Below are 26,800 nucleotides of genomic sequence, written 5' to 3' on the forward strand. Positions count from 1 at the left end.
TGTGGGGCTCGATCCCACAACCCTGGGATCATGACCTGAGCTGAAATCAAGAGTCAGACACAACCAACTGAGCCATCCAGGTGTTCTGAGGGAAAAGATTGTAATTGTGGGAATGAGAGCTTATTAAGAGTTGATGCTAATAGAGTAGTACTTCACAATATTGGCTTTGGAATCAGGAAATCTGGGTTAGGTTTCCAGCTCTGCCACTACCTCTCTGGCTCTGTTTTCTTATTTGTTAATGAGAAAAATAAAAGTATGTACCTCATAGGACTTCCGGTGAGAACCGAGGTTTGTTTGTTTGTTTGGTCAAGTCTTCAGTATAGTATTATTAATAACTTGTAATAAATTGTTTAGAAGTATGTTGACAGACAAGAAACTATCAAAGTTGACTGAATGAGTAAATTAAATATTGCTTTAATACTTTAGTACTTCAAATGTTGATGCTCAGTATTGCTATTGGCTATGATTAGTATAAGATAAAATTATTCTGGATTGGGGAAGTTTTGGTAATGCATGATAAACTTCACTTTTATTCTTTATGCAGTCTGTGATGTGAGCTTAAGTATTCTGTTATGTATGCAGAAAAACAGTTTTCAGCAGTCTGCATAATGCTCAGAAATGACAGTGTATAGAGTTTTATGTGTGACTTCAACATTTATTTCTTAATGTTGATGTGTTTAAAATTTATTTGTTTCACATACACTAACATAAGCAATGAGGAATTACAAGAAAAATGTATTGCCCTTACATCCTAACAAAAAATGTTTCTCTTTTCAAGGATCTTCTCTACATCTTGTTCATAAAAACTGATATTTTGAGCATTTTGAAATGATAACATTGATGAAATTGTGTATTTTGCTTTTTAAGCGTAACAAGCATTTTTTCAGTGTTGCTATGATCTTTATACTTATTTTTAATAGCTTCAAATATTCCACTGAAATGTTGTGCTCTAGTTTATTTAATTGTAACTAAGTTTTTCATGAATAATTAATACAGCACAGGACATCTTGGTACAAATCGCCTTTCCCTTCTTTTGGCTTTTTTTCTTAGTCCCAACGTTTTATTTCCTCATGTCACAAGGTAAGAACAGTTTTCAGCTCTTGGAAACGTGCTGCTGAATTTGCCTACAAGAGGTGTGCCCAGTTGCCATCCCTCCAGGACTGTATAAGTACCGTGGTTTCACCACAGCTGTTTCAGCACTGTGTAGTATGACTTCACGATTTTAATAGGAATAAAATTTTGCTTTGTCTTAATTTGTTTTTTCTTTAAATAAACAGGATTATTGAACATTTTTGCATATGGCTTATTAATTATTATATTCTTGTGTGAATTTTTATGTGTTTTTATTAATTTATACCATTGTTTTAATTTTTCCAACACCCTGTGTATCTCTTGCGTGATATAAATATCCTGATCTTTTACTTACTTTTACATAATACTGTGTTTTTATTATATACACATTAATTTTTTGGGTTGATCTTGTGGTTTTCTATCATGTACATTTTCTTCATAGAAATACCTTTTGTGTTTGCTTTCTTCCTTTTTTTTTTTTCCTTTTCTTTTTTTTTTTTTTTCTTCATGTTTAGGGCTTCTAACCTTTGTACTATTGCTATAATCTCCTAACTGGTCTCTCTGCCGGGCTTGCCCCTCCAATCCCTCTTTGTTTTTCTTCTTAAGGGAACGTTAATTGGGTGCTTACTAGGTGCCAGTCCTTATGCACAGCACTTTTTCACGGATTATCTCATTTAATCCTCACAACAACCCTATGAGGTAGGTACTTTTATTATCCCCATATTGCAAATGAGAAAATCAAGGCTTACGCAAGTTAAGTAACTTGTTCGAGGGTCATAGCCAACAAGTAGGAATTTAAATGTTGGTTTTCTGACTCCAGACCAGAGCTGTTACCTACTGTGCAGTGCTTCATTTTCATATTTCCTTAAGACAAAGCACAAAAATAAGCAAAACTCCACAAATTTCAAATGCTTAACAATTCTAATGGCTCTGTATTTGTGTTATAAGGGAAAGAGCTCAGCATTGGAGTCAGACATACCAGGCCTGGCTCTGTCACTTAGTATCTGTGTGATTTGGGCCAAGTTAATATACTTTTTGAACTTTATTTTCTTCGTCTATTTGCTAGATATACTAACCCTCATAGTATTATTTGAGGGTTCATATCGGTGATATATATAAAGCTCCTAGTTCAAATGTGGTGACAGATAGTTTCTTTAGAAAATAAAATTGATATTTCTTACCTTGACATACAAGACTCTTCCCAATTTCACTTGATCTTTTCCAGTTTTGTCTCCTTTTATCCACCATAGTACTGTGTACCCATACTCCAACTAACTTCTCTTAATACCTTAAACATACTTTGTGTTTTCAAGACCAGCTTTGCCTTTCCTTCCTGTGTCTGACAAGTTTCTTTTTAATCTTCAAGTCCCACTTCACATATTACCTATGTGAAATCTTTCCTTATGCTCTTAAAAGGCTGTTATGGCATTTGTGTATTAGTAAAAATGTGCATTATTTAATCTATATTATAATATAATTGTCTTCTAATTTGATTATCTTTAATTGCCTCCATTAGATTGCAAACATCTCTTAAGTGTAGTAAAAACTATGTCTTATTTATCTTTGTACAATGTATATCCGATATATAGTATATGCTGATACTTATTTTTTGTATTAAGTGAAATTTATAGCATTAACCATATAAACAAATTAGATTTACAGGAGAGTACTGAAAATACTTTGTACCTAAAAGGACATGCAGTTGCTCAGTATTGAATAAATTAACTGGTTTTAGGGTCTTTATAAATAACTGTAATGTATATGATTATAGATATCTTTAGATACAGTTTATAAATATTTTGTTAATTCACATTTATCAGAGACCTTCTACTTGATGGTAATTTATTAGCCTAGTTTATTACAGCTTGTCTAAAAGTAACAACATTGTATGACTCCATCATTCAAACTTTTCACTAATACAGACTGGTATACTAGTAAAATATTAAATAAAAAAATTACTTGAATATTTATAAATTTCTATATTCCATTCAGTGCAAAAAGTATAATTTTACATGGATTTTAATCAAATTGTATTTTACTATTTTCAATACACATTTATATTGTTGTCCTTGTTGTACAGTTGAAAATGCAATGGATTGTCTATTAGAATTATCTGCCTCTGATGCCAAGGTAGAAGAATCATCTTCAAAAAGCTTCATTGCTTCTGAGAGCCAAGTAAGTGCTGTGGGACGTGAAATAATGGAAAAGTATCCTCCTGAAGAAGAGAGTGAAGATTCAAAAATGGATTCATTTTTGGACATGCAGCTAACCGAAGACTTGGATTCCTTAATACAGAATGCTTTTGAGAAATTGAACTCTTCTGATGACCAAGTATACTCATTTTTGCCTTTGCAAAGTGTTAACAGTTTTAGTGACCCGAGTGCATTTGTAAATTCAGATGCAAGTAGCATGACTCCCGTTCTTTCTACAGAAAATGTGGATTTGAACAGTGAAAATGTAGAGAATTCTGCCTCTGCATTAAGTTCAAACACCGTAACTTCACATTCTGTTTCAGATGAGTCCAAAAGTTGTATAAAGGATGACACATTGGCATTGGAAGATTCTCTTCTCAGTGGTTCTTTAAATGTAGCAAGTGACAGTATGGTGGGTGGTAGCAATCGTGGTCAAAGACCTAAAGAGCTTTTAGAAACTGAGTATGTTGAGACTCCGTTCTCTCAAGCCCCTGTAGATTTGGATGACAGTGAACCTCAGGCTTTAAGCCTTACTGTGCAAAATCTGGGGCTTGATTTACTAGGTACAGGTGGGGATCAGAAATCTGCTTCTGTCCCTGATATGTTCGTACCTTCCGAAGAGTTCAATTTCAAACCGCACAAACATACTGAACTGCCGTCAAAGGGGAAAGATGTGAATTACTGCCCAGTACTTACCCCTCTCCCCCTACTGCTGCCTCCTCCTCCACCTCCACCAATGTGGAATCCAATGATTCCTGCTTTTGACCTCTTTCAAGGAAATCATGGCTTTGTAGCTCCTGTCGTAACCACCGCTACACACTGGAGACCTGTCAACTACACTTTTCCCCCTCCGGTTATTTCTCACACTTCCCCGACAAAGGTATGGAGAAATAAAGAGGGAGCAAGTGCTTATCAAGTACAAGAAACCCCAGTTTCTCAGGTTGTAAGAAAGAAGACATCATCTTATGTTGGACTAGTTCTTGTTCTTCTCAGAGGGCTTCCAGGATCAGGAAAATCTTTTTTGGCAAGGTATGAGGTTTAATTGAGTTTTTAAAAAAGTATGATGCATGAACCTGAGCATTTATAACAGATAGAGAATATGAATATGTGAAATGCTTTTGCTTAATAGATATGTTTAGTAACCACTGAAATCTTTTCTTTTCACTAATTTTTTCTTACTTTGTGGCTGATAGCAGCACTCTTTTCCCCAGGAGTTTTTTATTTTATCTTAGCATGTCATTTTGGGAGACAGAATAGAAGAAAAATTTAAAGATGATTTCAAGATTGTGAGCTTTTGAAATCAGTAGAAATAGCTTTATGTGGAAGAGAACTAATTTGAGTAGGAGAAAAATAAGTTCAACTTTGATTATAGAGTTAAAAAGCCATAATTGGTTTTGAATTCAAGGAACAAAATAGGTTTGTTTTAGGTCAGTTTTCTTGGGAGTCAATCTTCTGCTTAGAGCATTTCCAATGTGATTTGTTTGAATATTATTATATTCTCACTTTTAAATAACCATACTTGAGTTCTTTATTTGGATTATGACCTTGTGAAAACTAGGAGAGAGAATTTAGAAGAAAAATTAATGAAAACAATTCCATTTATCATTCACAGGACTTTGCAAGAGGATAATCCTAGTGGAATCATTCTTAGTACTGATGATTATTTTTACATAAATGGCCAGTACCAGTTTGATGTAAAGTACTTAGGAGAAGCACATGAATGGAACCAGAATCGTGGTAAGAATAGACATTAGATTCTGGGTAATATTGGGGCGCCTGGGTGGCGCAGTCGGTTAAGCGTCCGACTTCAGCCAGGTCACGATCTCGCGGTCCGTGAGTTCGAGCCCCGCGTCGGGCTCTGGGCTGATGGCTCGGAGCCTGGAGCCTGTTTCCGATTCTGTGTCTCCCTCTCTCTCTGCCCCTCCCCCGTTCATGCTCTGTCTCTCTCTGTCCCAAAAATAAATAAACGTTGGAGAAAAAAAAAAAAAAATTTTAGATTCTGGGTAATATTAAGAGCAATATAAAGTATTTGTATTTTGACAGATATATAATTTTTAGGAAGTTATGATTCCCTTTAATTAAAGTTTTTAATTAAACTTAAAAAATAAAGTGAATTATTCAACTATATATAATATGTAAAATTATAATAATTGTTATGTTACATAGTAAGAAGTGAAGGAGGTCATTGTATCTCACAGAGTTGTTATGAGGATTAAAGGAGTTAATTTTTGTAAAATGCTTAGAACGTTGCATGACATGTTTAAGTTTTATTTAATGAATGGGAATCTTGTCACAAGTGTACCAGATTTTCTATATGGGTCTCAGAAGAGCTCAAGATGTTTCCAGTTGTCTCCTATGCTCTGGTTCCTGTTTCCTGAAATGGGATTGGTGTTGTTAACTGCTACTTTTTCCTAGATTGATTTACTTGTTAAGGGAGGCAGTGTGAGAGTAAAAGTGGCTCTCCTCAAACTGAATTTGTAGAGAGGTCAGAGATAAAACCTTACTATTTTTATTAGTGCAACTGTCTGTTCACTGAAGACAGTTTTATCATGAAATGTTATATTTTATGTTATGAACAGTTTGAATTTCATATGAAGAATTTGTAATACACATCGACAATATTTTCACCTTTATTTTATGATAAATGCACTGTATAAGTGATTCTTGAATTTGCCATCTGAAGACATTAAATTTTTCTGTGTTTTTTTCTTGAACTGAATATTAAAGTGAGAACTCAGGAATGTGAAAATACTAACACAACAAAAAATAAAGAAAACAATATGATGTGGTGAATAGTCTTGGATATGGCAGTTGCTAGCTATGTGATGTTTTACAAGTTATCTACACTCTCCAAGGCCTATTGTCCTCAGCTGTAAAAGGGCTTAATAATACTTAACCTTCATGATTGTTGTTAAGGTTAAATGAGAAAGAAGGGCTGAGCAGCAGTTGAACATGCCCTTACTACTGTAATAGTCCTAGCAAAAATAATATTAAATTAATAGGCAGAACTCTCTTATTTATTAAAAAATTTTCTTAATGTTTATTTACTTTTGAGAGAGAGAGCAGGCAAGGGGCAGAGAGAGGGAGACACAGAATCTGAAGCAGTCTCCCAGCTCTGAGCTGTCAGCACAGAAGTCATGAACTGCGAGATCATGATCTGAGTTGAAGTTGGACACTTGACTGACTGACCCACCGAGCCTCAGTAGGCAGAACTCTATGTTAAACAGCTTTATTGGGATAGTAATCACATGGTTTTAAGCATATTCAGAGTTCTACAACCATCACTACACTTTTAGAACATTTTTATCACCCCCAAAATATCCTACACCCATTAATAGTCACTCCTCATTTCTCCCCAGTCTCTCCCAGCCCTAGGCAACCACTAATTTACTTTCTGTCTCTAGGTTTGCCTATTCTGGGCATTTCATTTAATGGAATCATATAAGCCAATTTGACAATAAATTATATTAAAAAAATACAAAAAAATAAGAGATTAAAGATATCAAATTCTAATAAATAAATAAACAGAATCCTATAATATGTGGTCTTTTGTGAAAGAAAGCCTTCTTTTCACGCAGCATAACATTTTCAAGGTTCATGTTGTAGCATGCGTCAGTAATTCATTCCTTTATATGGCTTAATAATACTCCAGTTTATTGATATGCCACATTTTATTTATTCATTCATCAGTTGGTGAACATTTGAATTGTTTCCACTTTTGCCTATTATGCATAATATTGCTATGAACATGTATGTCTATGTCTAACCTATTTAGGAATTGCCAACTGGTTTTCCAAGGCAACTGCACCATTTTACAATCCTGCTAGGAGTTTATGAGGGTCCCAACTTCTCCATAGTGCCACCAATAGTTGTTATTGTCTGTCTTTTTGATTATAACTATCCTAGTGGATGTGAAGTGGTAGCTCATTGTGGTTTTTTATTTATTTATTTTTTATTTTTTTTACATTTATTTATTTTTGAGACAGAGAGAGACAGAGCATGAATGGGGGAGGGTCAGAGAGAGGGAGACGCAGAATCTGAAACAGGCTCCAGAATCTGAGTTGTCAGCACAGAGCCCGACGCAGGGCTCGAACTCACGGACTGCGAGATCATGACCTGAGCCAAAGTCGGACACCCAACCGACTAAGCCACCCAGGCGCCCCAGCTCATTGTGGTTTTGATTGCATTTTCCTGGTGGTTGAGGCTGTTGAGCATTCTTCGGTGTGTCCTTTTGCCCATTAGTTTATCTTCTTTGGAAAGTTGTCTGTTTAATTTTTTTTTCCCCTGAAGGTGTAATTAAAAGATTTTCAATACATTAATTATATTCAGGTACAATTTTTCCCTTAAAAATTAAATGGGAAAAAATTTCCTTGAAAAAAATGCATTTTTTCCTAAGTATCTTGTGTTCTTTTTTAAAAAATTATTTTCTTATAGGGGCACCTGGGTGGCTCAGTCGGTTAAGTGTCTGACTTGGGCTCAGGTCTTGATCTTGTGGTTTAGGAGTTCAAGTCCCCTGTCAGGCTCTGTGCTGACAGTTCAGAGCCTGGAGCCTGCTTCTGATTCTGTGTGTGTCTCTCTCTGCCCCTCCCCAACTTGCACTCTGTCTCTCTCAAAAATAAATAAACATTAAAAATTAAAAAAATTATTTTTTTCATCATAAGTGTACTTTTTAATCCCCATCATCTATTTCACCCATCTTCCCACCCACCTCCCCTCTGGTAACTTTGTTCTGTATAGTGAAGAGTCTGTTCCTTGGTTTATCTCTCTCCCTTTTATTTTTTTCCCTTGTTTGTTTTGTTTTATAAATTCCATATATAAGTGAGATCACATCGTGTTTATCTTTCTCTGAATTATTTCACTTAGCATTATACTCCCTAGCTCTATCCATGTTGTTGCAAAATGGCAAGATTTCATTTTTTTTTTAAATTTTATATATGAAATTTATTGTCAAATTGGTTTCCATACAACACCCAGTGCTCATCCCAAAAGGTGCCCTCTTCAATACCCATCACCCACCCTCCCCTCCCTCCCACCCCCCATCAACCCTCAGTTTGTTCTCAGTTTTTAACAGTCTCTTATGCTTTGGCTCTCTCCCACTCTAACCTCTATTTTTTTTTTTGTTCCTTCCCCTCCCCCATGGGTTCCTGTTAAGTTTCTCAGGATCCACATAAGAGTGAAACCATATGGTATCTGTCTTTCTCTGTATGACTTATTTCACTTAGCATCACACTCTCCAGTTCCATCCACGTTGCTACAAAAGGCCCTATTTCATTTTTTCTCATTGCCACGTAGTATTCCATTGTGTATATAAACCACAATTTCTTTATCCATTCATCAGTTGATGGACATGTAGGCTCTTTCCATAATTTGGCTATTGTTGAGAGTGCTGCTATGAACATTGGGGTACAAGTGCCCCTGTGCATCAGTACTCCTGTATCCCTTGGATAAATTCCTAGCAGTGCTATTGCTGGGTCATAGGGTAGGTCTATTTTTAATTTTCTGAGGAACCTCCACACTGCTTTCCAGAGCGGCTGCACCAATTTGCATTCCCACCAACAGTGCAAGAGGGTTCCCGTTTCTCCACATCCTCTCCAGCATCTATAGTCTCCTGATTTGTTCATTTTGGCCACTCTGACTGGCATGAGGTGATACCTGAGTGTGGTTTTGATTTGTATTTCCCTGATAAGGAGCGACGCTGAACATCTTTTCATGTGCCTGTTGGCCATCCGGATGTCTTCTTTAGAGAAGTGTCTATTCATGTTTTCTGCCCATTTCTTCACTGGGTTATTTGTTTTTCGGGTGTGGAGTTTGGTGAGCTCTTTATAGATTTTAGATACTAGCCCTTTGTCCGATATGTCATTTGCAAATATCTTTTCCCATTCCGTTGGTTGCCTTTTAGTTTTGTTGGTTGTTTCCTTTGCTGTGCAGAAGCTTTTTATCTTCATAAGGTCCCAGTAGTTCACTTTTGCTTTTAATTCCCTTGCCTTTGGGGATGTGTCGAGTAAGAGATTGCTACGGCTGAGGTCAGAGAGGTCTTTTCCTGCTTTCTCCTCTAAGGTTTTGATGGTTTCCTGTCTCACATTTAGGTCCTTTATCCATTTTGAGTTTATTTTTGTGAATGGTGTGAGAAAGTGGTCTAGTTTCAACCTTCTGCATGTTGCTGTCCAGTTCTCCCAGCACCATTTGTTAAAGAGACTGTCTTTTTTCCATTGGATGTTCTTTCCTGCTTTGTCAAAGATGAGTTGGCCATACGTTTGTGGGTCTAGTTCTGGGGTTTCTATTCTATTCCATTGGTCTATGTGTCTGTTTTTGTGCCAATACCATGCTGTCTTGATGATGACAGCTTTGTAGTAGAGGCTAAAGTCTGGGATTGTGATGCCTCCTGCTTTGGTCTTCTTCTTCAAAATTACTTTGGCTATTCGGGGCCTTTTGTGGTTCCAAATGAATTTTAGGATTGCTTGTTCTAGTTTCGAGAAGAATGCTGGTGCAATTTTGATTGGGATTGCATTGAATGTGTAGATAGCTTTGGATAGTATTGACATTTTGACAATATTTATTCTTCCAATCCATGAGCAGGGAATGTCTTTCCATTTCTTTAAATCTTCTTCAATTACCTTCATAAGCTTTCTATAGTTTTCAGCATACAGATCCTTTACATCTTTGGTTAGATTTATTCCTAGGTATTTTATGCTTCTTGGTGCAATTGTGAATGGGATCAGTTTCTTTATTTGTCTTTCTGTGGCTTCATTGTTAGTGTATAAGAATGCAACTGATTTCTGTACATTGATTTTGTATCCTGCAACTTTGCTGAATTCATGTATCAGTTCTAGCAGACTTTTGGTGGAGTCTATCGGATTTTCCATGTATAATATCATGTCATCTGCAAAAAGTGAAAGCTTGACTTCATCTTTGCCAATTTTGATGCCTTTGATTTCTTTTTGTTGTCTGATTGCTGATACTAGAACTTCCAGCACTATGTTAAACAACAGCGGTGAGAGTGGGCATCCCTGTCGTGTTCCTGATCTCAGGGAGAAAGCTCTCAGTTTTTCCCCGTTGAGGATGATGTTAGCTGTGGGCTTTTCATAAATGGCTTTTATGATCTTTAAGTATGTTCCTTCTATCCCGACTTTCTCAAGGGTTTTTATTAAGAAAGGGTGCTGGATTTTGTCAAAGGCCTTTTCTGCATCGATTGACAGGATCATATGGTTCTTCTCTTTTTTTTGTTAATGTGATGTATCACGTTGATTGATTTGCGAATGTTGAACCAGCCCTGCATCCCAGGAATGAATCCCACTTGATCATGGTGAATAATTCTTTTTATATGCCGTTGAATTCGATTTGCTAGTATCTTATTGAGAATTTTTGCATCCATATTCATCAGGGATATTGGCCTGTAGTTCTCTTTTTTTACTGGGTCTCTGTCTGGTTTAGGAATCAAAGTAATACTGGCTTCATAGAATGAGTCTGAAAGTTTTCCTTCCCTTTCTATTTCTTGGAATAGCTTGAGAAGGATAGGTATTATCTCTGCTTTAAACGTCTGGTAGAACTCCCCTGGGAAGCCATCTGGTCCTGGACTCTTATTTGTTGGGAGATTTTTGATAACCGATTCAATTTCTTCGCTGGTTATGGGTCTGTTCAAGCTTTCTCTTTCCTCCTGATTGAGTTTTGGAAGAGTGTGGGTGTTCAGGAATTTGTCCATTTCTTCCAGGTTGTCCAATTTGTTGGCATATAATTTTTCATAGTATTCCCTGATAATTGTTTGTATCTCTGAGGGATTGGTTGTAATAATTCCATTTTCATTCATGATGTTATCTATTTGGGTCATCTCCCTTTTCTTTTTGAGAAGCCTGGCTAGAGGTTTGTCAATTTTGTTTATTTTTTCAAAAAACCAACTCTTGGTTTCGTTGATCTGCTCTACAGTTTTTTTAGATTCTATATTGTTTATTTCTGCTCTGATCTTTATTATTTCTCTTCTTCTGCTGGGTTTAGGCTGCCTTTGCTGTTCTGCTTCTATTTCCTTTAGGTGTGCTGTTAGATTTTGTATTTGGGATTTTTCTTGTTTCTGGAGATAGGCCTGGATTGCAATGTATTTTCCTCTCAGGACTGCCTTCGCTGCGTCCCAAAGCGTTTGGATTGTTGTATTTTCATTTTCATTTGTTTCCATGTATTTTTTAATTTCTTCTCTAATTGCCTGGTTGACCCACTCATTCGTTAGTAGGGTGTTCTTTAACCTCCATGCTTTTGGAGGTTTTCCAGACTTTTTTCTGTGGTTGATTTCAAGCTTCATAGCATTGTGGTCTGAAAGTATGCATGGTATAATTTCAATTCTTGTAAACTTATGAAGGGCTATTTTGTGACCCACAGTATATGATCTATCTTGGAGAATGTTCCATGTGCACTCGAGAAGAAAGTATATTCTGTTGCTTTGGGATGCAGAGTTCTAAATATATCTGTCAAGTCCATCTGATCCAATGTCTCATTCAGGGCCCTTGTTTCTTTATTGACCGTGTGTCTAGATGATCTATCCATTTCTGTAAGTGGGGTGTTAAAGTCCCCTGCAATTACCACATTCTTCTCAATAAGGTTGCTTCTGTTTATGAGTAATTGTTTTATATATTTGGGGGCTCCGGTATTCGGCGCATAGACATTTATAATTGTTAGCTCTTCCTGATGGATAGACCCTGTAACTATTATATAATGTCCTTCTTCATCTCTTGTTACAGCCTTTAATTTAAAGTCTAGTTTGTCTGATATAAGTATGGCTACTCCAGCTTTCTTTTGGCTTCCAGTAGCATGATAAATAGTTCTCCATCCCCTCACTCTCAATCTAAAGGTGTCCTCAGGTCTAAAATGAGTCTCTTGTAGACAGCAAATAGATGGGTCTTGTTTTTTTATCCATTCTGATACCCTATGTCTTTTGGTTGGTGCATTTAATCCATTTACATTCAGTGTTATTATAGAAAGATACGGGTTTAGAGTCATTGTGATGTCTGTATGTTTTATGCTTGTAGTGATGTCTCTGGTACTTTGTCTCACAGGGTCCCCCTTAGGATCTCTTGTAGGGCTGGTTTAGTGGTGACAAATTCCTTCAGTTTTTGTTTGTTTGGGAAGACCTTTATCTCTCCTTCTATTCTAAATGACAGACTTGCTGGATAAAGGATTCTCGGCTGCATATTTTTTCTGTCTAGCACACTGAAAATCTCGTGCCAATTCTTTCTGGCCTGCCAAGTTTCAAAAGAGAGATCAGTCACGAGTCTTATAGGTCTCCCTTTATATGTGAGGGCACGTTTACCCCTTGCTGCTTTCAGAATTTTCTCTTTATCCTTGTATTTTGCCAGTTTCACTATGATATGTTGTGCAGAAGATCGATTCAAGTTACGTCTGAAGGGAGTTCTCTGTGCCTCTTGGATTTCAATGCCTTTTTCCTTCCCCAGTTCAGGGAAGTTCTCAGCTATTATTTCTTCAAGTACCCCTTCAGGACCTTTCCCTCTCTCTTCCTCCTCTGGGATACCAATTATGCGTATATTATTTCTTTTTAGTGTATCACTTAGTTCTCTAATTTTCCCCTCATAATCCTGGATTTTTTTATCTCTCTTTTTCTCAGCTTCCTCTTTTTCCATAACTTTGTCTTCTAGTTCACCTATTCTCTCCTCTGCCTCTTCAATCCGAGCTGTGGTGGTTTCCATTTTGTTATGCATTTCGTTTAAAGCGTTTTTCAGCTCCTCGTGACTGCTCCTTAGTCCCTTGATCTCTGTAGCAAGAGATTCTCTGCTGTCCTGTATACTGTTTTCAAGCCCAGCGATTAATTTTATGACTATTATTCTAAATTCACTTTCTGTTATATTATTTAAATCCTTTTTGATCAGCTCATTAGCTGTTGTTATTTCCTGGAGATTCTTCTGAGGGGAATTCTTCCGCTTGGTCATTTTGGATAGTCCCTGGCGTGGTGAGGACCTGCAGGGCACTTCCCCTGTGCTGTGGTGTATAACTGGAGTTGGTGGGCGGAGCCGCAGTCAGACCTGATGTCTGCTCCCAGCCTACCGCTGGGGCCACAGTCAGACTGGTGTGTGCCTTCTCTTCCCCTCTCCTAGGGGCGGGATTCCCTGTGGGGTGGCGTGGCCCGTCTGGGCTACTTGCACACTGCCAGGCTTGTGATGCTGGGGATCTGGCGTATTAGCTGGGGTGGGTCGGCAAAGTGCACAGGGGCAGGACGGGCAGGCTTAGCTTGCTTCTCCTTAGGTGATCCACTTCAGGAGGGGCCCTGTGGCAGCCGGAGGGAGTCAGATCCGCTGCAGGAGGTTTGGCTCCGCAGAAGCGCAGAGTTGGGTGTTTGCGCGGAGCGAGCAAGTTCCCTGGCAGGAACTGGTTCTCTTTGGGATTTTGGCTGGGGGATGGGCAGGGGAGATGGCGCTGGCGAGCGCCTTTGTTCCGCACCAAACTGAGCTCTGTCGTCCGGGGGCTCAGCAGCTCTCCCTCCCTTTGTCCTCCAGCCTTCCCGCTTCCGAGCAGAGCTGTTAACTTATGACCTCACAGACGCTAAGTCGCGCTTGCTGTCGGAACACAGTCCGTCAGGCCCCTCCGCTTTTGCCAGCCAGACTCGGGGGCTCTGCTTGGCCGGCGAGCCGCCCCTCCACCGCGGCTCCCTCCCGCCAGTCCGTGGAGCGCGCACCGCCTCGCCGCCCTTCCTACCCTCTTCCGTGGGCCTCTCGTCTGCGCTTGGCTCCGGAGACTCCGTTCTGCTAATCCTCTGGCGGTTTTCTGGGTTATTTAGGCAGGTGTGGGTGGAATCTAAGTGATCAGCAGGACGCGTGGTGAGCCCTGCGTCCTCCTACGCCGCCATCTTCCGGAAACCTTTCATTATTTTTTATGGCTGAATAATATTCTGCTATGTGTGTGTGTATATGATATATGTATATATAATATATAACATTTTTCATATGTGTGTGCGTGCGTGTGTGTGTGTGTGTGTATGTATGTGTATGTGTATGTGTGTCACCTTTATCCATTCATCTATCAATGGACCCTTGGGCTGCTTCCATATTCCATAGTTTGGCTATCATAAATAATGCTGCAGTAAACATAGGAGTGCATGTATCCCTTTGAATTAATGTTTTTGTATTTTTTGGGTAAGTAGTGTGATTACCGGATTGTAAGGTAGTTATGTTTTTAGTTTTTTTTGAGTAATCTCCATACTGTTTTCCATAGTGGCTGTACTAGTTTGCATTCCCACCAACCACGCAGGAGGGTTCCTTTTTCTCCACATCCTTGCCAACACTTGTTGTTTCTTGTGTTTTTGATTTTAGTCATTCTGACAGGTGTGAGGTGATACCTTCAAATCAGGTGTAGTTTTGATTTGCATTTCCCTGATGATGAGTGATGTTGAACATCATTTCATGTGTCCATTGCCCATCTGTATGTCTTCTTTGGAGAAATGTCTATTCATATCTCCTGCCCATTTTTTAATTGTATTATTTGTGTTTTGGGTGTTGAATTGTATAAATTCTTTATATATTTTGGATACTAGCCCTTTATCAGATAAATCATTTGCAAATATCTTTTCCCATTCAATAGGTTGCCTTTTAGTTTTGTTGATTGTTTCCTTTGCTGTTCAGACACCTTTTATTTTGATGCAATCCCAGTAGTTTATTTTTGCTTTTATTTTGCTTCAGGAGACATAACTAGAAAAATGTTGCTATAGTAGATGAAAGAGAAATTATTGCCTATGTTCTGCTTCAGGATTTTTATGGTTTCAGGTCTCACAATTAGGTCTTTAATCCATTTTGAGTTTGTTTTTGGGGATGGTGAAAGAAAGTGGCCCAGTTTCATTCTTTTGCATGAAGCTGTCCAGTTTTTCCAACACCATTTGTTGAAGAGACTGTTTTTTTCCCATGACATATTCATTCCTCCTTTGTTGAATATTAATTGACCATATAATTATAGGTTTATTTCTGGGTTTTCTATTCTGTTCATTTGATCTATGTGTTTCTTTTTATGCTAGAACCATGTGATTTTAATTACTACTGCTTTGTAAAAGAACTTAAAATCTAGAATTGTGATACCTCCGGTTTTATTTTTCAAGATTGCTTTGGCTGTTCGAGGTCTTTTGTGGTTCCATACAAATTTTAGTATTTTTTTTCTTTTTTGTTCTAGTTCTGTGAAAAATACTGTTAGTATTTTGGTAGGGATTGCATTAAATGTGTAGATTGCTTTGGGTAGTATGGACCTTTTAACAATGTTTTCCTTCCAACCCACGAGCATGGAATATCTTCCCATTTGTTTGTGTTGTCTTCAATTCTTTCATCAGTTTTATAGTTTTCAAAGTACAGGTCTTTCACAACTCTTTGGTTAAGTTTATTCCTAGATATTTTATTGTTTTTGGTGCAATTGTAAATAGGACTGTTTTCTTAATTTCACTTTCTGCTGCTTCATTATTAGTGTATAGGAATGCATCCGCTTTCTGTACACTGATTTTGTTTCCTACAATTTTACTGAATTAATTGATCAGTTCTAGTAGTTTTTTGGTGAAGTCTTCAGGATTTTCTACATATAGTATCTCATGTCATCTGCAGATAGTGAGAGTTTTACTTCTTCCTTATCAATGTGGATGCCTTTTATTTCTTTATGTTGACTAATTACTGTGTCTAGGACTTCCAGCACTATGTTGAATAAAAGTCATGAGAGTTGACCTCCTTGTCTTGTTACTGATCTTAGGGCAAAAGCTCTCAATTTTTTAGCATTGAGTATGATATTGGCTGTGGGTTTTTCAAATACGGCCTTTATTATGATGAGGTATGTTCCCTCTAGACCTACTTTGTAGAGAATTTTTATCAGGAATGGATGTCGTACTTTGTCAAATGCTTTTTCTGCATCTGTTGAAATGATCCTATGATTTTTATCCTTTCTCTTATTGATGTGATATGTCATGATTGTTTTGCAAATATTGAACCACCCTGGCAACCCAGGAATAGATTCTGTTTGATCGTGGTGCATGATTTTTTAAATGTATTGTTGGATTTGGCTTGCTAATATTTTGTTGAGGATTCTTACATCTGTATTTTTACGTTTATATTCATGGCCTGTAGTGTTCTCTCTCTGTCTCTCTCTGTCTTTTTGTGCTGTTTATCTTGTTTTGTATCAGGGTAATGCTGGCCTCATAGAATGAATTTGGAAGTTTTCCTTCAGCTATTTTTTTGGAATAGTTTGAGAAGAAGAGGTATTAACTCTTCTTTAACGTTTGGTAGAATTTGCTTGTGAAGCCATCTGGTCCTGGACTTTTGTTTTTTGGGAGTTTTTTGATTAGTGATTCAATTTCATTCGTGGTAGTTGGTGTGTTCAAAATTTCTATTTCTTCCTGCTTTAGTTTTGGTAGTTATACGTTTCTAGGAATTTATTCATTTTCTCTAAGTTGTGCAGTTTGTTGGCATATAGGTTTTCATAATATTCTGTTACCATTATTTGTATTTCTGTGGTGTTGGTTGTTTTATCTCCTCTTTCATTAGTGATTTTGTTTATTTGGGTCCTCTTTTTTTATAAGTCTGGCTAGAGGTTTGTCAGTTCTGTTGATCTTTTCTAAGAATCAGCTTCTGGTTTCATTGATTTCTTCCATTGTCTTTTTAGTTTCTATATCATTTATTTCTGTTCTAGTCTTTATTATTTCTTTCCTTTTACTGGGTTTAGGTTTTGTTTGTCTTCTTTTTCTAGCTCCTTAGTCTTTTGTTATTTTTAAATTGGATTATTTGCCTTTTTATTACTGAGTTGTAAGAGAGTACATGAAACTTAAAACTTCCAAATAGGGGCACCTGGGTGGTTCAGTCAGTTAAGCTTCTGACTTCAGCTCAGGTCATGCTCTCCTGGTTTTTGAGTTTGAACCCTGCATTCAGCCTGTATTGGGCTGTGCGCTGACAAGCCCTCCGGACCTGGAGCCTGCTTCAGATTCTGTGTCTCCCTTTCTCACTGCCCCTCCCCTGCTCATGCTCGCACGCACGCACGTGTGCACGCTCTCTCTCTCTCAAAAATAAATAAACATTAAAAAAAAAAAAACTTTCAGCTAATTTCCTTGTAAGGCATACTTATTGTGCTTCATCATTAATTTCCTGAATAGGTCTAATTCCTGGGGGAAAAAGGTAGTTTTATAAGAAAATCTCTTATACAGTGTTTAATAATGTTTTCTTTATTTCAAATCATTACATCTTTGTGTGTGTTTTTTTGTTTATATATTATGCTTGTTTGTTTTAAAACTCATGTTTGGAATAATTTTTGATTTATGGAAAGGTTGCAAAGGCAGTATAGAGTTTCTGTATACTCCTCCCCCATTTCCCTCTTCTGTTAACATTTTATATAACCATGGTACCTTTGTCAAGACTAAGAGATTAACAATGGTACATTATTATTATTATTGTTATTATTTTTAAATGTTTATGTCTTTATTTTGAGAGAGAGAGAAAGCACACAAGCAGGGGAGGGACAGAGAGAGAGGGAGAGAGAGAATGCCAAGCAGGCTCTGCACTATCAGTGCAGTGCAGAGCCTGACATGGGGCTCGATCTCATAAACCTTGAGATCAACCTGAGCTGATATCAAGAGTCCGTTGTTTACCCAACTGAGCCACCCAGGTGCCCCAACAGTGGTACATTATCGTTAACTAAACTCTAGGCTTTATTTTGATATTAGTTTTTCTACTAAAGTTCTTATCCCTTCTAGAATCTTATCCAAGATACAATGTTGCTTTTAGGATGATATTAAGGATAGCTTTTTCCCCATATATGCTGTTTATACATGTAACACACATAAAACTTAGATCAGTTTTTTTAAAAATATTCTGATTATAACTTTAGTATTTATTGTTTATTATCCAACACTTATCTGTACTTTAATTTTTATATACTCAAAAGTGATATTTAGAAGTTGAGTTGTGAGTAAAATTAGCACATATCCATGATTTTCAAATTATGAAAACAAGGTCAGATTTCAGAATTTCAAGAGAATACTTAACACTGTTATAAAAAGTGATTTTTCATTTTCTGTTTGTGTTTTTCAGCAAAAGAAGCATTTGAGAAGAAGGTGTCTCCTATAATAATAGACAATACAAACCTACAGGCATGGGAAATGAAGCCATATGTTTCTTTGGTTTGTATCATAAATTATCATAAGTCAGTAGTAGTAAGTTTGCAATTATTGGGGGATGTTAATTACACAAGTGAATCTCAAGCAAACAGCCCTTGGACTGTCTATAACTGAGCTTTCTGTGTACTTAAGCAAAATGAGAAAAATAGGAATCATTTTTGCGTAAAACTGAATTTATTCAGTTTTCAAATTCTGAGATTCAGTTTTTAAACTCTGAGATAGTTTTTGTTTTTGATGTCTTTTATGAAAAGGTAGTGGTATTAAATTATAATTTTATGTTTGTGTGCATATGCATAATTATAATTTAGGTGTGTGTGTGTGTGTGTGTGTGCGTGCGTGCGCACGTGTGTATACACACGAAATCTTTTTTCCTTATTGCTATTACTTGGCAGAATCAAAGTTGGTGGTCCTTTGTTAGTCCTTAAATTTCTTTTGAAAGTTTGCTCTTCAGATAAATTCAGAATTTTATAAATTCAACTATTTTCAGTTCTCCAAATTTGCCATATTCTTTTTTTTTTTTTTTCCCCAAGCTTTGATGTCACCTTTTTCAGGAAGTTAGCATTCATTAACTTACTAAAAAGCTGAATAGAGTACTCTTTCTGCTTTCCTGGCATCCTGGCTTAGTTTTGTGATAGCCTTAAGCACACTGCTTTTATCAGTAGGTCATTGGGTTGGCTAACTTTTTTCTATGAAGTGCCAGATGGTAAATATTTCAGGTTTTGTGAGCCACATACAGTCTCTGTCGTATATTCTTTTTTTTTTTTCTTTTCTTTTCAAATGATCCTTTAAAGATATAAAAATTGGGGCACCTGGGTGGCTCAGTCGGTTAAGCATCCGACTTCGGCTCAGTCATGATCTCACGGTTCATGGGTTTGAGCCCCGCGTCGGGCTCTGTGCTGACAGCTTGGAACCTGGAGCCTGCTTCTGATTCTGTATCTCCCTCTCTCTCTCTACCCCTCCCCTGCTCACACTCTGTCTCTCAAAAATAAATAAATGTAGGGGCGCCTGGGTGGCGCAGTCGGTTAAGTGTCCGACTTCAGCCAGGTCACGATCTCGCGGTCTGTGGGTTCGAGCCCCGCGTCGGGCTCTGGGCTGATGGCTCAGAGCCTGGAGCCTGTTTCCGATTCTGTGTCTCCCTCTCTCTCTGCCCCTCCCCCGTTCATGCTCTGTCTCTCTCTGTCCCAAAAATAATTAAAAAAAAATAAAATAAAGTATTAAAAAAATTTAAAAAAAAAATAAATAAATAAATGTAAAAAAAACAAAACAAAACTATCCTTAGCTCCTAGGCTGTACAAATACTGGCTAATGGGCCGAATTTGGCTCTAAGCCATCTATATATTCTTGCAGGTAGGTCTGTTTTATTCATCGTTGACTCTCTAGGATATAGCACTGGGTTTGGCATATAGTAAATATGTATTTGTTGGCTTAAAATGATGAATGAATGAAGCTTTTGTGATTATGGGGTATTCTTTATTTTACTCCCTCAATATTAGCACATGTCTGGCACTTTAAAGCTCACTTATGTTTCTTCAGTTAATGAATATTGTGCTGCTTCTTTTGTGTTCTCAGCACGTCCAGCCTCTGCCTCCTTTGCTGTGTTTAGTGCACTTGTACTATTTTGAAGGTGTGACTCTTCATTTTCTGAAGAAAATTAATGTCATTTGAGAGCAAATGAGATTTTACTTCTGTGCAGGGGCAGTAGAGGGAACAAAGACTCAATTTTAGTCCATTGGAAGTTGAAATTCAGTTTGCTTTCTGGCCTCAGGAATTCCTAATTTCTAGTCTAATGTATTTATCATGGGAAATGCTTTCCCCCTTACCCTTACTTCTCTATGTTTTCCTTAGCTTCCTGCTATCATCTTAGAAAGTTCTTTAACACTTCATTTTCCTATGTAGAAAATAAAGAAGGCCCTGCATTACTGAGTTACTGGTTTTCATTTAGCCTTCAGACTTCCATAATATTTTTCTTTCTCTTTTTTCTTATATAATAATTGAAACTATAAAGCTATTTTTCCATTATTGATTCCTTGGCTATTCCCAACTCTACTTAGAAGTATGAATGACAAGGGGCGCTGGGGTAGCTCAGTTGGTTTAACTTCCAACTTCTGCTCAGGTCATGATCTTGCAGTTTGTCAGTTTGAGCCCTGAGTCAGGCTCTGTGCTGACAGCTCAGAGCTTGGAGCCTGCTTTGGATTCTGTGTCTCCTTCTCTCTCTGCCGTTCCCCTGCTTGCATTCTTTCTCTCTCTCAAAAACAAATAAACATTAAAAAAAAATTTAAAAAGTATAAATGACTGCTGCTTATCATAGAATGCCAAATTCATTTTTTCTTCAAAAAGAAGTAGTTATAGGAATTACTGTAGAGAAGGAGGATCCCTTTTTGCTTCTTTTGGTAACAAGATAATGAGAGCTGTGGGGGAGTGGAGTAGATTGGAGATAACAGTCTAATACTATCTTGACTGTCATTTACAAAAGTAGTTAAGTAGTGAGTTGAGTAAGTAGCGAGCAGTCAGGTATGCTTAGTGGCATCTGGCAAAACTGATTACTTTGTTCTACGTATATATGTGTGTATATATATATATATATGTGGTTATATGTACATATGTGTAGTTAAATATATATATATAACGTATATATACACGTATATATGTAGTTATGTGTATATATGTATATACATATACATATGTAGTTTCCCTTGTGAGTTATCATATAGCTTAAGGTAAATCAGAATCATCCCAATTAATGTAACATTATTAAGATTTACCTATTGATATGGGAGTTGGAGAAGTCTTTAAATTCAGTCTCTTTTTTTCTCTCTCTGTGTATGCATTTAAAATTAATTTGATCCTGAGAGCTATATGACACTCCTTTAGGTCATTAGAGACCAGGGCTGTTGCCAGGCCCTGAATAAAGTGTATGAAATTTGGTATTGAGGTGAGGAGATAGAAGTGAATAGAGTCATTACAGGGTATTATGTCACTTCCTACTGTGGTGTCTTGGTTGATTTTGGGACTTTTCTGTCAGAATGGCAGAAAATAGCAGTGAGTACTTTTGGCATCTTGTCATAAAACTAAGGGGGAGGGGATCAGTAGTGGGAGATGAGGTCAGAGATGTAATGGTGGTTGTGGAGATGGTAGGGCAGATTATATAAGGGCTCATAGATCACTGTAAGAATTTTAGATTTTACCGTGAGTGACATGGAAGATGTATTAATCTGCTCAGGCTGTCATAGTAAGATACCACGATTGGGTGTCTGAAACAACAAAAGTAGTTTGGTTTTTTTTTTTCACAGTTCTGGAGGCTAGAAATCCCAGATCAAGATATGGCATAGTTCTCTGGGTGAGAGTTGTTTTCTGGGCTTGCACATGGCTGCCTTCTTGCATGTTCTCTTATTGTATATAGTGAGTTCTTTGGTGTATCTTCTTGTATGCATACTAATCCTATCAGATCAGAGCCTTACCCTGATATCCTCATTTAATCTTGATTACTTCCATAAAGGCCCTATCTCCAAATAGAGTCACATGGGGTGAGTGAGGTTTGTAGGGACACAAACATTCAGTCCATAACCAGGTTTTAAGCAGAGTAGTGACGTGATCCATGACACTTAACAGGATTGCTGTAGCCCAGTGCTGAGAATAGACTTGGGGTTGGGGCTGGAGTGGCAAGCATGGAAGCAGAGAGACTAGTTAGAGGGCTGTAGTTGTAATTAATGTGAGAGATCATATAGCTTAGACCAACATGGTGGCAGTGAAAGTGATGATGAGTAGTGATTAGATTCTGGATATATTTTTGAAAGTAAAACCAACTGAATTTCTTGTTGGATTGATATGGATGTGAAAGAGAGGAGTTCAGTGTGACATTAGGGTTGGTTTTTGGCCTGTGTAGTTGGAGGTTGCCATGAGCCGAGAATGATGGCAAAGGGTTTAGATAGAATAGTTTTGGAGTAATGGATTTCAAAAGTTTAGGTTTGAATATGTTAAGTTTGGTGAATAGGTAGTTGGATCTACGAGTCCAGAGGTCAGGAGTGAATTCTGAGCTAAAAATAGGTATTAGAGTCATTAACATATGGGTGATATTCAAAGCCAAGGAATGGGATGATATTACTAAAGAAGTGAGTATAGATTAAGAATAGAGGACCAAGGACTAAGTCAAGGACTAAGCATTCCACTGTGGGAAGAGTTGTGGGTGGAAAAGAAGGACTAGCAAAAAAGACTGAGGACACATTTTAGTGGAGCTAGAGGAAAAGCAAGTATGCAGGAACAAAGTGTCGGGAGAAGGAAGTGGTGAGCTGTGATAAATGCTGCTGAGAGTCAAGTAGGAGAGGACTGAGAATTAACTGTAGCATTTTTCAATGTGGAGGTAATTTGTGGTCTTGATGGGCAGTTTCAGTGGAGTAGCCAATTGGAGTGGGTTTAAGAGAAGTGATGAGAGGAATTGGAGATAGAGTGTAGTAATTCTTTTGAAGGCATTTTCCTGCAAAGGGAAGCAGGAAAATGGGGAGCTGGCAGAGGAAAGGGGATTAAGAGTAAGATGGGAGAAATAATTGAATGTGATAAGATTGATTCAAGATGGAGGGAAAAATTGATGATAACTCAGAGGGGAGAATTGCTGAACTTGGTTATTCTTGAGGTGGAGAGAGGAGATTGGATCTAGTGCAGAAGTGTAGGGCATAGCTTTTAGATAATGGTCCTATTAGAGTTTTGAAAAATTGAATGAGCTATTATTTGAAATAGCTTCAAAATTATAAAAGTAATGTATGTATGATAAATATTCAAATTATAAAAAAGAGTGCCAAAAAGTCCTACTCCTTTGAGGTAGATGCTTTTAATAGTATTTTTTAGAATCTTTCCAGAAGTTTTCTATATTGTGTAAAAATGTGTGATTAATTCTTTTTTACCCAAGTGAAAATTATGTATCTTTCTTAACAGTTTATATTGGGGCCTTTTCTTTTTAACACATATAGAACTTTCAAAATTTCTGTATGTATTTTCATTGTTTGGTTGTACCTTCATTTATTTAGCCAGTTGCATATTAATAGTCACTGTGTTGTCTCCTTTTGCTATTACAAATAATAATGAACTGGATATCTTAGGGGTGTGTGTGTGTGTGTGTGTGTGTGTGTGTGTGTGTGTGTGTATTTGCAGTCATATAATAATTTATTAGTAGCATAAATTTCTGGAAGTTAATTGCCGGGTCAATGAGATTGTGCATTTTGCCGATTTAACAAACCCATCACAATTAGATAATCTTTAGGTTCTTTCAGTTAACATGCTATGAATTTGGAAACAATTCCTTTAATTTCATGGAAGTAATTATTTTTAAATACATTTGTCTTTTTTGTACATAGTCTCAAAAACATAAATATAAAGTTCTTTTCCGGGAACCGGACACATGGTGGAAGTTCAAACCAAAGGAACTTGCAAGGTAAAATGTAGAGACCATCTAACACATTTTTAATTTTATGGCAGTGATAGAAAGTCCATCTAGATTTTTTCTCTCGATAAATAATCAATGAAACAAAATAGATTGGATTGCAGCTTTTGTAACAAATTTTGTATTTCCTATAGACTTTCTTTTTCAGTTTTTGAAGAGTTTGTATCTTATTCCTAATACTGAGTTAATTAACAGAAGAATTACAATTGTCTTATATAGTCAGTACTTTATTGCTTATTAATAATATAATGTCAATATTTGAAATTAGAATAGACCCTGGGGATTGGCATACCTGAACCTTGTGCTATGGGAGGAGTAAATCATTGTAGCTGCCTGGTGACTTAGAATACTGAAAGGAAGTGAGGGAGGTATAGGTGGAAAAGGTAGCAGATGTCCAACTATCCAAGTATTGCACTACCCTCCCCTCTCCTTGCCCGTCTCCCAAAACTTATGCTTTTTTATGTGATTGTTTGACTTGAATAAAAATGTTACCCTACGACATGGACACATCATGTGTTTTGCTTTGTGCTCTGTATTCCCTTAGAGATAGGCATAACTGGAGTTTGGTCAGGGTATTTTCTTCTTGGTAATTTTAACTAATTTTAATGCTAACTAAAGGGTAACCTAATTTTACTGTATTCATAATGTTGTGCAACCATCACCACTCTGTGATTAGTGAACATTTCCATCACCTCACAAAGAAACCCTGTACCTGCTATTAGTCACTCCCAATTCTCCCTTTCCTTTGGCAAATGTTAATTTGCTTTTCTGTCTCTGTGGATTTACCTGTTCTGGACATTGCCCATAAATGGAATCATACAATATGTGGCCTTTTGTGTCTGACATCTTTCACTTAGCATAATGTTTCAAGGTTTTATCCCTATTGTAACATGTATCAGTACTTCCATTCCTTTTTATATGCTTTTGATACATTACTAGATTTGGTTTTTTAATATTTTGTTAAGGATTTTTGCATCTGTATAAATGAGTGACCAGTAATTTTTTCTTCCTTGCCCTTTCTTTGCCTGGTTTTGATATCATGGTTTTGGGTTGATAAAATTAATTAGAAGGTGTTTCTTCTGTTTCTCTTTTCTGAGTTTATGTGAGTTTGAAAGTTTGATAGAATTTACTTATGAAACTGCCTGGATCTGGTGATTTCTTTGTAAGAAGGTTCAGTTAGAATTTGTCATTACACCAAAGTTTTCAAATTTATTTAGACTTTATTAAAATAATTATAGTATTCTCTTACCTTTACATTTCTGCTGCATCCATACTTACGTTCCTCTTTTTAATCTGAATGTATTTATGTGTGTCTTCTTTTTTTCTTGATTATTCTCACCAGAGATCAGATTTTTTATTAGCCTTTTCAAATAAACATCACTTTGCTTGCTTAATCTTTCTATTATAAGTTTGTTTTATGTTCAATTCACTTCTGCTTCTCTTTTATTCTACTTCGTTTGCTTTTTAAAAAAATCTATTTTGGGGCGCCTGGATAAGCGTCCGACTTCAGCCAGGTCACGATCTCGCGGTCCGGGAGTTCGAGCCCCGCGTCAGGCTCTGGGCTGATGGCTCGGAGCCTGGAGCCTGTTTCCGATGCTGTGTCTCCCTCTCTCTCTGCCCCTCCCCCGTTCATGCTCTGTCTCTCTCTGTCCCAAAAATAAATAAAAAACGTTGAAAAAAAAATTAAAAAAAAATCTATTTTGTTTATTCTGTTATTTTTATAAGATTTCATTTGAAAATTTAGGTTATTTTATATGAGCATTTGATGCTATGAATTTCCCTAGGTACTATGTTTAATGCTCCTAGAATTTTAATATAGAATACTTTCTTTTTATCATTTACTCCCTTATTTGCATTTTGATTAATTTTACTTTTTAACTCTTGGGTTATTTAGAATTATGTTTTAAAATTTCTGAAAAGGTTATTTTTAAATTCATGTTTTTTAAAAAATTCATTTTCAGTTTAACTGTAGTAGGTAAGATTGTACGATTTGTGTGATTATTAATTCTCTGATAGTATAAAAGATACATTTTGTGACCTAGTATATTGTCAGTGTTTTATAAATGTTTCCTGTTTGCTTGATAAAAATATATGCTTTGTTATATATAGTATGTTATAGTATGTTAATATATTATTAAATCATGCCTATTCTGTTGCTCACATCTTTTTAAAAAAATTTGCTTGATGGATTAATGTTTAAGGGAGGAATAAGGAAATCTGCATGAGAGGGTGTGCTGAACTCTCTCTCTGTTATGTTGAGTATGTTCATTTCTTCTTATATAATTCTGCCTATTTTCACTTTATTCTGAGGATATTTTTTAAAGTGCTTAGAAGCTTAAAATTTTTATATCTGTCTAATTGAACCATTTATCCTTGTCAAGTGATTTTCTTTTATCCTTCATGTTAATTTTAGTTATAAAGTCTAATTTGTCTAATATTAATAGAACTACACCAGCTTCCTTTTAGGATTTGAGTGTTATTTCTTTTTCCATACTTTTACTTTTGAACTTTTCAGTGTCTTTACATTTAGGCATATCTCTTATAACTAGTATGATTAGGTTTTCAGAAAACCTCTGTCCATCTTTGGCTTTTTGTTGCTAACCTTAGTTCTTTTATAGTTATTTTGGTTATTCATATAATTGGTCTTGGTTCTTACTGTCTCACTCTGCACTTTCTCTTTATCTCACCATTCCTGTGATTGTTTTTCTCCTATCGCAGAAAATTATATATTTGACTTCTTTCCCTCCTATTATGCCTTATTTTGGATTTTTTTTTTCACTGAATGCAAATTTCTTATTTATTTTTTCTTTCTCTATTAATTTGGAAATTATATACACTATTTTTATCCTTTTAATGGTTACATTAAAACTTTTATCATGCAAACTTTAAATTTAAGGTTAAACCATTTTCTTAGCCTTCTCAAAAATAAAAATATTTTCAAACATTTTAATTCTGATACTTACCTGCCTTCCAACTTACGTGCTA

General features: G+C 36.6%; 1 protein-coding gene across 1 annotated transcript in view; it reads left to right on the forward strand.

Moving 5' to 3' along the window:
- Positions 1-26,800, forward strand: part of N4BP2 (NEDD4 binding protein 2) — an 88,228-nt gene that overhangs the window by 26,752 nt on the left and 34,676 nt on the right. The window contains exons 5-8 of the mRNA XM_047090729.1: positions 3,152-4,292; positions 4,876-5,000; positions 18,299-18,387; positions 23,730-23,806. Coding sequence (XP_046946685.1) covers positions 3,152-4,292; positions 4,876-5,000; positions 18,299-18,387; positions 23,730-23,806 — 1,432 coding nt within the window. The remainder of the gene's footprint in view (positions 1-3,151; positions 4,293-4,875; positions 5,001-18,298; positions 18,388-23,729; positions 23,807-26,800) is intronic.

Source organism: Lynx rufus, unplaced genomic scaffold (assembly GCF_022079265.1).
Source record: "Lynx rufus isolate CCGP_SWC_20201006 ecotype Redwood Valley unplaced genomic scaffold, mLynRuf1.p SCAF_3, whole genome shotgun sequence".
Classification (NCBI taxonomy): Eukaryota; Metazoa; Chordata; class Mammalia; order Carnivora; family Felidae; genus Lynx; species Lynx rufus.